The sequence below is a fragment of the Mauremys reevesii genome, linkage group 2, assembly GCF_016161935.1.
Source record: "Mauremys reevesii isolate NIE-2019 linkage group 2, ASM1616193v1, whole genome shotgun sequence".
Classification (NCBI taxonomy): Eukaryota; Metazoa; Chordata; order Testudines; family Geoemydidae; genus Mauremys; species Mauremys reevesii.
In genome coordinates, this window is record NC_052624.1 from 153416985 (window position 1) to 153433277 (window position 16293).

At 42.0% G+C, this 16293-nt stretch overlaps 1 protein-coding gene across 3 annotated transcripts in view; it reads left to right on the forward strand.

The window, feature by feature from the left end:
• EBF2 (EBF transcription factor 2) overlaps window positions 1-16293 on the forward strand; it is a 173698-nt gene that overhangs the window by 111393 nt on the left and 46012 nt on the right. For all 3 annotated transcript variants that reach the window (XM_039522209.1, XM_039522210.1, XM_039522208.1), the window contains exon 7: window positions 13963-14044. In XM_039522209.1, coding sequence (XP_039378143.1) covers window positions 13963-14044 — 82 coding nt within the window. The remainder of the gene's footprint in view (window positions 1-13962; window positions 14045-16293) is intronic.

Sequence of the window (16293 nt, forward strand, 5' to 3'; positions counted from 1 at the left end):
TCGGACCAGCACAAAGAAATGCTTCCTCTCGCAGTGCAGAATTCCCTGGTGGAAGCAGTCATAGACTCCAGTTCAGTAGTGGGGTGTAAACAAAGATTGAGTAATTGTGCGACTGATGATAAAATTATGTGCAATGAACTCGTGGTCACATACGGATGGACACTGTGATAGTCACAAGGGATCAAACCTGTGGCCTTCCCTAGCAAAAGCACAAGCCCCCACTACTCTGTTAAAGGAGTAGATCTGCTTGCTGCCTGTCAGTAGCAGGCTCCTAATTTCACTGGAGGCAGACACTAAAACAAAACGTGACCCCACGCAAACCAGGCCCAATCCTGTACCCATTAAACTCAATGGCAGAGCTTCTGTTGACTAAAGTGGTGTAGGATCAGGCCCTAGGCCAGTGTATTACATATACCTGCTAAAATGAGATTAATCTCCTACCTTAGGGTATAAATCGGTCACTTTAAGGGTCAGAAAGTAGTTTTCTTTCCTCATTAACAGCGCAGCACAATCGGCTAGGTACGTGTGTGTGTGTGGTGAGGAGAACAATGACTTCTGTAGCACCAGCTATTATCCCGAGGAAGAATACTCGACTTACTGGGGCCTTGGTTTTATGGCAAACCTTAAGGCCAAGATGTCAACATTGACTGGTGATTTTTGAATGCTTCAATTTTGGGGTGCCCAAGTGGAGACACCTTACAGGGGCCTGGATTTTCAGGCAGTGCTGAGCCCCTGCCCTCTGAAAATGAGCTCTCATGAAACTAATGATTCCAAAATCATTAGCCGTTTCTGAACATGTTGTCCTATGTCCTGTGCATCTTTATAACATTTCAGGGCAGGACGTGTGCCCTGAAATCACTGACAGGCCGGAAACAAGCAAAGTAAAATGTTCTTGAGCACCGTCAGCATGTTAACTGAGCCAAACAAAGATGCAAAATTGAAATAAGAGAAGAGAATCTTTTTACTCAAACTGGAAAAGCATCTGAACTTCAGGAAACTTCTCCAAATCAAACTGCTGCATTTTTGACACCCACCCATTGCCAATAGATGCAGTTCATGTTTATATTTTCTCATTTGATGGCAGCAGGACTAGGATCCTGCACGACCTGCTGCCATAATAGCGGGAGTGGGATTAAGAATAGTCCCATGTAGGGCTCTAATGTGTGGTTATTTTCCTGCCTGAAATACTGCATCTTTCCAAGCCTCTGGCATGCATACACTATATCAAAGGGTACTGAAAAGGTTAATTACATTTGCAGGTTAGCAAGAAGAGATGGATGAAATGTTTGCAATGAAAGTTGGAATCACTTTAAATTTGTGATTTTAAAAAAAATCAGTACATACAGTATTAGAAATTATTTCATATTGCCCCAACTATGAAACTTTTATGAATTTCTTCAAAAATCTGCTGTTTTGCTAGTGAAAATTAACTAATTTCTGTGCAAAATGTTAAAGCATAGCTGAATATGGCTTCAGAATTTTTTTTAAGCAAACAGAAAAAGTTAAGGTTGGTCATTTTTTCTGCTTCCACAGAACAGCAGGTTTTGAGGGGGCACCAAAGAGGTCTGAAATGAAATGCTGAAATCTTTCCTGGACCCCATGTTAGTTCAACATCATTAATGACCATTTCCACAGTCAGGAAATTGTGAAATGGTAGGAAACCCTGAAAATCAATAATCCCCCAAGAGGTGTGGATGTTGAAATTTGTTGGTGGCCACATGTTAGAACTGGAAAATGCACCAGGAAATTTTCATTACTTTGCTGCAAGAATTGACTCAAAAGAATATCAGAATCCTGTGGCACCTTATAGACTAACAGAGGTTTTGCAGCATGAGCTTTCGTGGGTGAATACCCACTTCTTCTTCTTTGCTGCTTTTATAGATCCAGACTAACACAGCTACCCCTCTGATAAGAATATCAGAATATCAGTTGGCTTGGTCGTGTACACTGGACTGAATTGGTACACTGGAGATCTGAGTTCTGTTCCTGTTTCTGCCTCAGACTCCCTGTAGGACCGAGGGCTAGTCTCTCTGGCCCAACTCGGCCCAGTGTAAAAAACCAGGATTGGGTCCATGTTCCATTGGTTTGTTTTGGTTTGAATTCCTTATTCAGCATCTATCTTACCTATTGAGATAGATATGTTAAAGATAGATTAAGAGAGAGATCTCATATAAAAGAAATAAAAAAGCACCTTTCTATTTATTTTTATCTTCTTGGACTTCTGATTGCATCCAATGGACGCATTACGTGGCTATGGAAAAGTTCTGTATATGCAGGCCGCCTAAAGCTAATACAGCAGAGAATTGTTACAGGAGCTGTTCCTCTAGTGGTATTGTCTAGCTCCAAGGTGACATGGAGCCATGTGTTCGTTTGATGCCATCACTCTGTCAGTCAGATGGTTAGGATTCAGTGTGGGTGGTCAGTGCAGTTTAGAACTTCTGGATAACTTTTCTTCTCCTTAACTAACTTGGCCTTGAGTCTGAGGCTAAATATAATTTAAGCATCTAAGGTTTGTACACATCAGTCTTCTAGGAGGTGACCTAAAATGGATGAGGAGGCGTGATTGACAGAAAATGCTGAGCACCTGCCCTCTGAAAATCAGGCCCCTTTACTGTGTCCCCAGTTGGCTAGCCAAAATCACTAGTCGTTTTTCAACATCTTGGTGCATCATGCCCCTTTCCAAACCAATGTATCTGTTGGTGTGAGAGTGGTTGATCTCAGTTATTTGTGTGTGTGTGTGTGTGTGTGTGTGTGTGTGTGTGTGTGTGTGTGTGTGTGTGTGTGTGTTTTGGGGTGGTACTAACTGAAATCCATCCCCCTTCCCAAACTATCTCTTTGCTGATTCTAAATGGTTCGATAACTTCTCAGAAAGGGAATGCATTTCCCCTGATCTCTTCTGTGTGGGTCAAATCCTGAATTCCTGGCTCAGCAGGGGTGCTAATTGAGTTAAGGGCTAAGTGAAAACCAAATAAGAACCTTACAAGTTGAACCTGTATTATTTCTAGCTTGCACGATCGCTTGCTAAATATGCCACAAAACTCTGCTCAGTACACAGATTTCTTTTTTGTGTGTGTGTGGCTCCCCCTTTTCTGCACAATTAAATCACTTGTTGAGATCTCAGTACTTGGTCTCCTTTATGCATTAGGGTAGTCTTGCAAGTCGGGAATAGACACCGAATTATGTTGCTGCGCTATACAAATGGCACTTTTTTTTTTGGAACACTTTGACACACATGTTTGTTTGAGACTAAGCTCTTCTGCATTAAAGCGAGACCCTTCGTTTTAATCATTACTGAATGGATCCAGTACTAATGACACTTAATCGTTTCACTAGAATGATCTCCGTTGGTTTTGGCAGCTGAAATGAAAACAATTCCAAATACCATCAAAGGAGCTTATCCTCACACAGCATGTACAGGGAGAGTGTTTTGATATACAGGGGCGTGTTAATATCATATCTCCTAATGCTACATACGGTTCTGTAATCCTTTCCGTCTCAGTCTATGATCTCAGAAGGTAAAAGCCCAAGGAAGAAAACGCAGAGACAAAGAGCACATTAGTCTCTGCCCCTGCAAATAATGGTCTGAACGTTTGTTTCATCCATATACCTATATTAATCCTGACTTTCTTGTATCTTGTCTGCTAGTTTGAATTTGTATGCGACATCAAACATACCTTTTCACATATGTTCTTTCCAGATTTTTTTTAACAGTTACTTAGCAGTTTATAGAAGGAAGTGAATGATCTCATCAAGCTGCTTAGAAATTAAAAAAAAATCTGTGCTTATTAATTATGCAGGATTAGTCTAATTATAATTCAGCAAATTAATTAGCGACAGAAGGTGTTCTGAAACATTGGAGTACATTTGCATGTTAAATGGAGAGGCTAGTCTGTAATATATGTAAATTTATGCATGGCTTCATAGTTTAATTTAAAAATTTGCAGCTGCATATGGTATGGGAGCAGGTGAAAAGTCAGTTTTAGTTTAATGATGCTAACAAACATTGGATGCTGTCCTGTCTTAGGGAAGGAATGCACCCTTATCTGCCAATCTATAAATCTGTCATAGGAATATAATGTTACATCAGTGCTCAGATTCAAGGTCATCAGTGAGTAGACCCATAAGTACAATAGGTGTAAAACTACAAACTGAATAGACCTTGGAGGAGGAAGGGGAAAGATGTATATGGATCCAAGGTGCTTGGATGTCAGTCTGCTTCCTCAGCAAATGAATGCATATTTATTCCATACAACAACAGTTTAGGGGCACGCAATGCTCTTGACTTCATAGATGAGTGAGAGCATTCGTCTGAGTGATATCCACTCTGGCAGGTGTAAAATAGGTGCCTAACCTTGATTCTGTCTCTGAACATTTACGTCTGCCCAACGTTCCGATCTCCTGGAGTCACGGGAAAGTTATTACCAAGTGCTGAATTAATGGCAGGATAGAGAGTTTTTATGCTCTGGCCTCTACCATCTGGCAGCAATAGTAAAAACCAGTGGACCAATCAGCAGCAAAAAGACTATTGTTGTAATTGGTGTTCACAGTTCAGCCTAGCATGGATTGTTTTTGTGAAGGGAGTGGTGGAAGAATCCAAAGATAAATTCCCTGGGTTAGATGGGCGTCAAATAACTTAATGTTGTACTTTTCAAACAATCATCACTGCACTGGAGAAAATGAATGGGGGTCAAATTCTATTCTCGCTTGCACCTCATGCAAATCTCTTTGTAGCCAATGGGGTTTGCAAAATGTAACTCAGAGACAATAGCACTACAGACATCTGTACGGTGTAGCTACAAGGGTAAGGCACCGCAGAAGAAGGTATAGGTGTAACCAAAAATACAGAGCGCTATAGAAGTTGGCAGGGGGTAACTGAGATTGTGTAGCACAAAGCGTAGATGTAATGGAGGAGAATGTCATCTGAAATCCCATTCAAAGTTAGTTTTTGAGACACAGAAATGTCACCACTGTTTTTCTATTGAGGAAGTGGTAAAGGCACAGATGGGGATGTGAAAGACATTCATTTAATTCACAGCTTGATCGCAGAGTTGCTCTATGATCTTGGGCAAGTCACTTTAATCTTTCTGTGCCTCAATTCCCCATCTGTAAAATGGGGATAGTAATCCCTCCTCCCTCCCTCACTTTGTCTGCTTTGTCTCTTTAGACTATAAATTCTCTTACGATCTGACTACCCATCACCTAGTGCCTGTAAGTACTACTGTACAAATAAGAATAATATTTTAACATTCCTTTCCAACAAGCAGCCAGCCCAATCCCCTGTTTTTATTGACTTCCCGTGTACTGACTTCTGATTATGCTAACACATTTGGTTATGGGCCAAATGGTGTGAATAATCTGGATTTTACTGTATAAATAAGCTCCCAGCCATTGTCTTGTAAGTTACTGGAAAGTTTTGGAGCAGAAGGAAAACCCGAAGGAAAAAGGGAAACTGCTAATATTGCAAAAAGCCCTCAAAAGGCTTTTTTGGAGAACAATTGCAATTACAAACACGCTGTTAGTGTTGTGTTTCATTTTCAATTCGAGCCCATAGAGTTCAATTATTATTTTCATTAATGGTGTCAGATTTTCATCAGAGTGCAAAAAAACAAGGAGGTTTTCCTTGGAGATTCTCTTTCCCAGCGAGTGTTGCCATGCCAAATAACTGCATGCAGCACTGAGAAGTGCCAGTGTATGTCACAGGCAATGCACGCTCGTACAATCCCAGTTCCTTGAAGACGGGATCATTTTGCAAGACCTCATAAGTGAATTGTTTACCAAATGGGTGAGAATTGGAGCCTTGGATGTATAGGTCTGTTGTTGTCCGCTGACAGTGGAACATCATCTATTTCAGAGAAGAAATTAGTGTATAAAGCAAAGAATGTGCAAAATATGTGTACGTGGCTGGGTTTGGGTGACGTGCTGTACCTTTACATTTGATTTTGCTAGTTTAGAACTTAAATAAGCTCTTAAAAACACCCCCCGCCGCAGGACAACAAGGAATGTTGCATTTTATTCTACAGCAGAAGTGGCCGAATATACTGACCCACATACAATAATCTTCAGAAATTTGAGCGCAACAAGACACACACAGCCTGCCCCACGGGGCGGTGCCTGCTAGGCACGGGGTTTCTGCCCCAATGACCCTCCGTGGGGTGAAATCCCTTAGACCTGCATCCCTGCTGGGCAGAAGCCCCTAGCCCCATCACCCCACCGCGGGGCAGAAGCCCTGAGCTCCCCCAGCCCCATCTGGTAGGCGGAGAATGGGAGCATACTCAGGCCGCATTTTAACTGTAAAAGGGCTGCATGCGGCTCACAAGCTCCAGTTTGGCCAGAACGTGTTCTAGAGAGAGACAGGATGTGTAAGGAGGGATAGTTTTGTGGGTAAGGCACTGGACTGGGACTCAGCAGAACTGCGTTCAGTTCCCAGTGCTCCACAGAACCCTTGGAGGAGATCACATAACCTCTCTGTAAAATGGGGGTATCAGCGGAGATCAGTGCTGGAAGGCTAAGGGACAAGGAAGGACATGGAGGAGAGAGAGGTAACTTGGTAGAGATGTAGGTTACTGTGTCCATCATAACTGGTAAGGATGTAATCATGACACTCATAAGGAAATAAAGCAGAGGTTTGGGAAGAGGAAGAGCCTGAGAGCTGGGCAGAAGGAGTCTGAGGCCTGAATTGAAACCGCGCTATGTCGCTCAGGGTGTGAAATGTCGTAAAGCTGACCTGGGATAGACCCTGCGAGGAGGTGGACAGAAAAACCCCTTCCGTCACTGTAGCAAGTGTCTAGGCCCGAGTGCTGTAACCCTTATAATGTGGACATACCCTTTGTCTAAACTGGGAAAAATACAGGCAGGCAGAACCAGGGATTCAAGAACCTGGAGGATGGTTATGGTACATATTAGAATTGAATGAGGACACTGGATCAGACTCTCTGACACCCTTGTTGTATCTCTGCGCTCCTCCCTCCTGCAGGTCTGGCTTCCACTGACATCAGCAGGAGCCCTGTGCTCGGCACTTGCTCAGACTGTAACCGACGACTGGTTGGAGAGAAGTGGGGCTGCCGTTCGGTGCCCCTGTAGCTCAATCCCTGTGGATTGGAGCAGGTGATTTTATCTGACTGGAGTGAAGTGCTCCCTGATTTTTCTAAAGCAATGTTGGAGGGACCCTAGAATGGAGCCACAATGTGCATGCTTAAAAAGCCTCTGTTGTGCAACTGGAATCTCTGCATGGTCTAGTACCCTGAGCACAGATCTGGGTTTGGCTTCTATTCCCGAGGCCAACAGTGGCTCCCTCTACAAATCTGTGCAAGTTACCCGACCTACATGTGTTGGTTTCCACATCTGTAAACCAGGGGTAGAGGGTAGCAGCTAGCGCAGAGGAATGTTGTGAAGATAAATTAACTGTTGTGTGTGAAGTATTGTACAAATGCGAAGGGGTATTATTGTAGCATCTGTCAGTACTTACACCAGTACAGTGCACGTATGACCTAGATTGCTGTAGTGAAATGTCCCATGTCTGTAACTCTTGAAAAAGTGGGTGGTCCTCTGATTGACTCCCTAATAATCTCTGCTGACATAGAGCAGAATGACTCCAGCGAATAATGTGCAGATTATACAGAAGATCTTGAGATATTCATCAAGATGATGCTGATGATATCAGATAAATGCAATTAACCAATTTTAAACACCTACTTAAAATGCGCAAGACCCGAGTTCACACCAAAGCAGGAAATTCAGAATAAACTCTTCCAGTTTGTCCTGTTGTTCCTTTTGTGTTGTAGCATCAGGTAAGGTTACGTGTCACACTGATCTCAGAGCCTGCCATTCCAAGACACACATGGGTGACTTAAGAGACAACTGAGACCCTGAGCTCAGAATTTCCTTGCTTTGATTAAGTTGATGTCAAATCGTTCATGTTATGATACTTCTGATGTGGTTCTTGGGGTGTTTAAAATTAATATAGTTACATTAAAACAAGGATATTCAAAATAGCAGCACACCTTTTTTCTTTTAAATTCATTCTCTGCCATTTTGGTAACCCTTCAGTTTCTGGAGGCAGGATGTTGTCATCTCACTATCTCCAGTTACATGACAGCATCATAGGATTTGCTGGAAAACATAAAGTAGGTACATTCTCATGTGAGAAGGTTACTAGGGCTGTGAGTTCGAGTTCCATGGCAAGCCAAATAAACCCAATTTGTCTCTGGATTTGCTTTTCAAGTGCTTTCTCTTTTTAATGCCCGGGAGAGCCACTTACAAGGATGAAATCATGTATCTGGAGTTCTCCTGATATTTCACCTCTGAAACAGCAGCGCTAATGCGAGCAGACTATCAAATGGTGAGAGGAAGGATGGTTAAGACAGAGGACTGAGGGAGCTGAGTTCTAAACCCAGCTCTAATCCCAGGTGGTGGGGAGCAATTCCTCCCCCCTATCTGACCCCCACTTTCCTCACCTCTAAAATGGTGACAGTCACCCACATCTGCTGCATCTCAAAAGGGCTTAGTGAGGCTAAATTAACTGAAGTTTATAAAATACGTTAGGAGCCACAGGATGGGGCTGTCAAAACATGAAGTGTTGTTACCTCTTCGTGAAGCTCCAAATGGGAAGACGGACAAGTCGCAAATCTTTTTTAATTGATTAAAAAAATGAACACCCTTCTGCTGCATGTTGGATTGCTCTTTAGTGCCCCAATCCAAAACTTGCTGGAGTCATGGAAAGACTGCCACTGACTTCAGTGGGCTTTGAAGCAGACTCTTCTCAATCACTGGAGAATGGAGATTAAGGAAGGATAGGCATTGCCACAGCCTTCCACAGACATACACCCCACCGCCGTGTTGCATGGAAGCATTCCCACTGAAATGTTAGATCATGTTCCTATGGGATTAGGAGAGTGAGTGATGGAAAAGACCTGTTAGACTGAGTCCCAGCCTTGCAAATGTCAGACAGGAGGCCCTGTCTGTAGCCGTTCGATTTTTCAGGGAGTGGCAGAGGCAAGAACTCTCCTTGCATGATGATGTGCCTGCTGGACAGGGTCCTAGATAAAAGGTAATTGCAGGATATTTGGGCCCTGAAACTTAAAAGGGAGTGGGGCAGGGAAACCAACAAAGTGGCCTCTCTCAGCCTGACCAGAATCCTGTCGACGTCATTGAGAGTCTTTGGCAATGAGCTTGGGATCAGGTCCTGACACCAGCATTACCCTCTGCACTGGCATCTGCATTCAGCTCTGGTTTCTGGTCACCTCCAGATCTCTCCACAATTCCGCCCAACCTCCTTCTTTGAGCTCATTTCTCTGCCCCCACTTCTTGCTCTGTCTTCTGGCCCTTCATCTCTTTCTCCCTCTCCCAACGGCATCCTTTCCTCCATGCCTTCCTTTATGGGTCAGAATGGCCTCCCAATTAATCGTTGCTAAGTGCCCTCCCTCTGCTTCCACTGGCTGCTAAAATCCTGCCTGGTCTTCAGTGCCACAAGCTGTAACGTCTGCACGTTGCACTTCATTATTTCCGCTGCTGTATGTACTTGTGCCATCAAACTGTAATGCTGTGAGGTGCTGACTGTCCTTAGCTCTGAGATGAATGGTAACTGAGGGATATCAACACCTCAAAGGATCAGGTCTTTAGAATATAAGCATTTGGTAGAGGAGAGCTGATTTCATTGGTTTTTTTAAATAGTTAGTATTTTATTAGTGCTTAGATATGCCAGCTGAAATCTGTGCTGAGGTCTATGTACACCCACTAAGAGGCAGTCTCTGCCCCCAGTTTACAGCTAGGAAATGGAGGTCTGGGTAGATTAATAGATTCTAAAGCCAGAAGGCACCACTGTGATCACCTAGTCTGACCTTCTTCTATACTGCACGGGCCATTAAGCGACTTGCCCAAAGTCACACAAGAAGTCTGTGGCTGAGTTGAGAACTGAATCCAGGTCTCCCGAGTGCCAGTCCACTGCCCTATCCACTAGACCATTCTCTGTTTCCGCATACGGAGCCTTGTAGACGTACAATACTTCACCAATCATTAGTGACAGCGGGATACTAAAACAGATTTTTGGTAGCATGTGCAGGGTCTTCCAACATGACACCTCCAAGGCCCTCTCTGGCTGTGGACAGAGGAACCAAATAGGAGGAGGAAGAAAAAAGAATTTAAAAAGAAAAATGATGGCCCAAAACCTCTTTTAATTATTTTTGATGTACATGCATTAAAATACCTAAGTCTTCTATAGCCCTGCCAGATATTTAGTGGTAGTCATTCAAAGTTAGCTTACTAGTCCCTCAGTGCCTCCAATGCTGATATACAGTATGAATGAGCCATATCTCTCACTTCTTGGCTGGAAACTCAGCAGTCTGCTAAACCCATAGCTAGCATGGTCCTTATGGAGGAACAAAGGCCAGCTAAGAAACAGGGTCAATTTTTTATTTTCTTGGTGCATGTGTGGGTTAAGTTCAAAAAGTTGCTAAAGGTTCTAATTTAAAAAAATTAATAAAGCCCCTCTGTAATTCTCCGGTCACCCCTAAATCAACTTCATTCAATGTTAAGCCTTGCCTCCTCTTTGTTTTCCCCCACCAAAAAAATTCATTTTTATTGTAATGCCTCAATAAATATTAATGCCTTTCCCAGATGCAACCATTTAAATATATATGGATATATATAATGACAGGCCGAATACTTTATACGGGTGCCCAGTTGCAGTTAAAATTGACTGGAAAATATCTGAAGGGAGAGAGTGACCTGATTCAACTGGAGGAAAGATGAAAATTCCTCTGTCCATGTGTTTAAGTCTTAAACCAGGGGGGAAATATTAAGCACATTAGTATATCCACTGGGCTCTAAAGAAAATATAAATGCCATAAGCCACAATGCAAGCAATGGCAGAATGATACTAGAATACTAAAATATTAAATACCCAGGCCAAGATTTTCAACAGTGACTCTAATGATTTTGGGAGCCCAGCTTTTAAGACATTTTAAAGTCTGATTTTCAGAGGGCAGGGGCTCAGCACTTCCTGAAAGTCAGGCCCCTTAAAATGTCTTGGGTGGAGCACTGCAAACCACTAGTTGTTGTTGAGTATCTTGGGGCAGATCCCCGAAGCCTCAGTGTGCTGGGGTGCTGAGCGGTCTCCATTCCAATTAGGTCAATGAGAGATGAGGGCTCTTGGCATCTCATAGGGGGTGATCAGGCCTATAAGGAGCAATGAATGGTTTTCTTTAATTAAAAAAAAGACAGTTATGGCCTAGATCTTTGGTTGGTTGCTCAGACTTCAATGGAGTTTTGCTGATTTACACCACCTGAGGATCCAGCTCCAAATATTTTGGGTTTGGTTCCCTTCCTGGGTTATAGGAGGCTCTACTTGGGTTGAATTTCTGTCTATTTAGACCTAGGTGGAGAGAGAGGAAAAAAAATGAAGTTGGAAATAATTTTTCTGAATAATTTAGCCCTTATTTCTGTTTGTGTGCTACCCACAAACAGGTCATGATTCTTAAGACTTTGTTTGCAATTACTCTATGAATAGTTAGCTCATGATTTCTTGGCAAATGGTCTCCAATATTTGTTCGGGATAGCTGCTTGCTTTGGTCACATGGCATTATTTGTTTTCCCTGCTTGGATGACCTAAGCTTCCTAAACAGGAGAGGTCCCGTTGTCTTTTTGCAGATAATCTGCAAGCATTTGTAATTGTTGGAATGCAGCAAAAAGAGTGTTTGCAAGTGAGAGCATTTCTGGCTTGAACTTGCAAATATTCACATGTGCTAGTATGCACAATGTTTTTTCTTTCTGGAAACATATTTGCAAATAAAATTTTTCTTACCAAAAAATTCAAATAAAAGGGGCCACGAATTCCACACCAAATGGAATCAACAGGACTTATTTGTAAGAATATTAGTGAATATGTTTTTGCTGCATTCACTTAGCTCTGCTCGTAAAACATGAAGTTTTGTATGATTTTTTGGTTCTATGCACAACCAAGTGACTAGGGCTCTGTTCATAGAAGTTGCCCTCTGACAATGGAGCATTGATCCATCTTCCACTGCTGAACTTGAATACCAAAGTGAAAAGAGACTGCAGTATGGACACTGTGCTTTTAGCTTTATCTGCATCACACAAAGAACCAAGAAGGTTCTATAATTGTGAGCAAGGGGAAAGCTAGCAGCAAATGATGGGGATAAAATGATTGTTTCACAAAGGAAAACTTATGAGAAAAAGGGTCAGAAAAGGTTCAGATTGGTTTAAAAATAATGGAACCCTTTGGTGCAGCAGAACCCCATAGGAGGGTATTTCTGTTGTGGGCCCATGTTTCTAATCTCTTTGGGGGGGCTTGTGGGGAGGATTGCAATTGTTTTTTGAGACACACGGAAAGGAATCAGATTCCTAAGTATTTATTTTGTGTGCTGGGGGGGAGTGGATGTTTGAGAGGTGTAAATAAAAAGTGAGGTGAGGAAGCAAAGTTGATTTCTGGTTTATTATTATTATTTTGCTGTTGGTAAACCCTGGAAAATATACATCTTTCTCCTTTAAAGTTCTAATTCAAGGCATGAATGTGTGAGTTCTGAAGGGACTTTGGGACTGCGGTAAAAATCGTTGTCATAGTAACAGAAAGGGAAATAGGCCTAGCTCACCTGGGACTTTAACTTACTGCAAAAGCTGATTTTTTTTTTTTTTTTTAAGAAAAGCACTCAGCAAGCGAAATAAATAAATAAATTGTTCACTGTATTCCATGCCAATTCTTCAACTATTTAAAATCTCTCTCCTGTACTAATGCCTCCTCCCTCCCTCGCAGAGCCTACACAAATTTGCTTGTCCCACTTAAACCCTGTTTTGTTCCCCAAATGTAAATGTGCTACTAGAACAGAAGCACGGAAGTTGTTCACGTTCACGATGGAGGACACTTTAAATATTTCTTGTCCGTCACACTGGGATCGTGATAGCATGGTTGGGGGGTATTTTGTATCCGAAAAGTGCAAATGTTTGCAGTGGTTCTGTTAACCCCTTACACTCCTGAAATTCTTGAGTCTTATCAGTGCAGCCATCATTAGAAAGATGGATTTGCTTATTCACATGGAAGACTTTTGTACTCAAGGGCCTGTTGAGAATGGCTCTCTAGTGATAGCCTGTCAAGGCTGTGCAAAATCCAAGCACTGTGGTTCATAACGTTTGGCAGTTTCTGCCTAGAGTGCTGGAGATGGAACTTACATAAATGACAAACCACAACCATCCAGAATTGTAAAGCGTGAAGGATCGGTGTATTTGATGGAAAAAAAAATCATTGATAACTTTTAATAACACCAGTATGTATACCTACTCTAAATCATCGCCTATATTCTGCATTGGGTCTGCTATATTCCCTTAACTTCTGTTTTTGTCACCCTCTCTCTTACGATTATGTAAGGTTGTAATTTGGACTGTCAACAGTTCTGTTTATCTTTAATAAAAACTTAGTATCTAACTGTCAACATGAAATCTGGTCAGCTTTTTTTTAATGAGCTTAAAGTAGTTTCAGGTCTTTCACCTGCCCCAGAGTTACCCTGCCAATTTTTCTGGTTTTTACAATAGCATTATCCTCTGATGTTGTTGCACAAAAGACCTACACAGACAACAGAAGAAATAAGAGAACCTGGCTAAACACAAAAGGCAGTCAAATACACAAAGTAAGGACACTGCAAAAAATAGAATGCCAGATTCTTAGCGGATATGAACTGGTGTAGCTGTGTGGAACTAGGCTGACTTATATCAACTAAGGACCTTGTCCAAAGATGATATTTAATTTCCTATTTCATTCATAATCACATTAGATGGTACTTATAAGTAACAAATTTCAGAGAGAAATGTGATTTATTTTTTAGTTTTTCAGACAGTCTGTTTATATACCCTCACGTACATCGCTATGATGCACACTTGCATCAATGCAAAGCAGGTAAATAATACTAGATGTTAGTTTCTTGTTAATAGAAGTGACCCAGTCCTTTCTCTTTGCAGATTCTTCTTGAAATTTTTCCTCAAGTGCAATCAGAATTGTTTGAAAACAGCAGGGAACCCCAGAGACATGAGACGTTTCCAGGTAAGTGTTAGGAGACTTGACATTAAGTAAGTTGTCTGCTTTCTTTTCTTTTCCTTTTTTTCGCCTATATTGTTCATAATAAACAAGGTGACAGTAAATGATAAACCGCTTCAGATATTGTTAAAGATTTTCTTCATTTGCTGCATTTAAACCTTTTTTTCTTCAACCCCTCCCCCCTTTGAATACCCAAGGGGGGGGGCAATGTACTGTACCAACCAGCGGTGGATATTTGATTTGACACCCTCGGGCAAAGCACTCACACCCACAGCAGGGATCATGTTTGTGATACTTAGATGCCTCAGAATTTTTCAAAGTAGCTCTGTACATGGTACACAAGCACCCCTCCCTTCTATTCCCCACTCTCCCCTGCTTTTTAACTCTTGCATACCCTCCCTTTCAGCCTCTTTAAAAACAGCAGCCAAAATAGTCGTGGTCACTTTAAGATCTCGCATGACAAAGCAACAAGACCCTTGGGACGATGGCCCAGCTGCTTTGCAGAGAAATCTGCCACTGGTTTCATCATAGCTGTCGCTGATGTATTGAGAATACCAGCTAATAAAAACACAGAGGGAGGTGAAGTGTGTCAAGTTGCAAACACTGGTGAGGAGAAAGGCAGATACAGATACACCCCTAATCTTTTAAGCAACTAGATTTAATAAATAAGTATTGCACCTGTAATTCATCCCTCGCACAAATTATAACCATTTCTAATGCTGCCTGGAAGCACTGCAGAGCACACTCCATGCTTAGAAAAGTGACATTCTAGAGGTCACTGTGGTAGAGGACCATGTACAGAGAGACAACATGGTCTAGTGTCTAGGTTACTGAATTGCAAGTCAGGAGATCTTGGTTCTGTCCCTGACTCTGCCACTGACACGCTGTGCGACTCTGAGCAGGTCATTCCACGTCTCTGTGCCTCAGATTTTCCACCTATCATATGGGGATAATTTCTACTCTGCCACAGACTTCCTGTGAAGCCCTTTGAGAAAATAATGCCACTGCTCCGTGCCTCAGTTTCCCCATTTGTAAATGGGGGATCATATTTCATGGGCGTTTTCTGAGGCCTAGGTCATTAACTTTGGTATCTAGATATTGCAGTGATGGGCATAAGAGAAATGCATAGAAAGCCAATACAGCTAGGGAAGAATGAGCAGGATTATATTCTCTCACGTATCAGCAACAAAATTCTCAGCCAAGCGGCTCTACTGCAGAGACAGCATGGTCTAGTTGGGAAAGGCAACAATGTCTGGAAGAATAAGGATGGGACTGCAAGACCTGCACTCATGTGTTAGACTCCTAGCTCTGTATTTGAGTTGCTGTGTGGCCTCGGCCAGGTCCCAATAACAGTTTGGTGCCTCAGTTTCCCCATCTATAAAATATAAATTAAACATGCCTACTTACAAGATACATTGTAAGGATCGGTTACTGGGTTCTATCCTGCAGTTCTTACGTGAATAATTCTATTGATGTTGGGGGGGAGGGGCTGTAGGACTGGACACTCAGTGTTTGTAAAGTGCTTTAAAGCTGAAGGGGCAGGTTGAAAAGAAGGGGAACCGCTAGTTAGGTGCCCAAAATGAGAGCCACATGAGCACTAAATATTTCCATATACAATGGCCATCATCATTAAAGGCTCTTCTTGCACTGAAAGTTATTGCTGGGGCTGGTCGAAAATTTTTCATCAAAATGTTTTTTGGACAGAAAATGGCTTTGTTTGACAAAATAGAAATGTTCCCCAAAAGAATCGTTGTCAAAAATTGTCAGATTTCCACTGAAAACTGAACATTCTGATTGCTGAAAACAAACGCAACAAAAGTTTTCAATTTGCAAAGCTCAAAAATGTCAGAGAAAAATGTCAAGACCAAAACACCTGTTCATTTTTGTTGAATTTTTAGTGGGCTTTGTTGAATTTTTAGTTCAGATACTTCATAGTTATCTCCTACTCTAAGTTTAGGGAATGGCTAATGATATCTTGGATACAACACTGTTAACTGTCAGCGAATAAACCTTGACTTTTTAATGGCAACCCCCATCAGCAAAGGAGCGTAGATTGTTATTTTGATCCCAGATGTTGCCTGCCAAGATTTGAGAAAAAAATCTGAAACAGGAAGAAAAATCATCGTATGACTCATAAATGGGAGCCAGCACGTACGGAGACTGATCGAGAGAGACTGATTTTGGAATGTAGTGAAACAAAACTGTTAGGGATGTCTTTTTGTTCCACGTTTCTACAGTGCTTAGAACAATGGGAT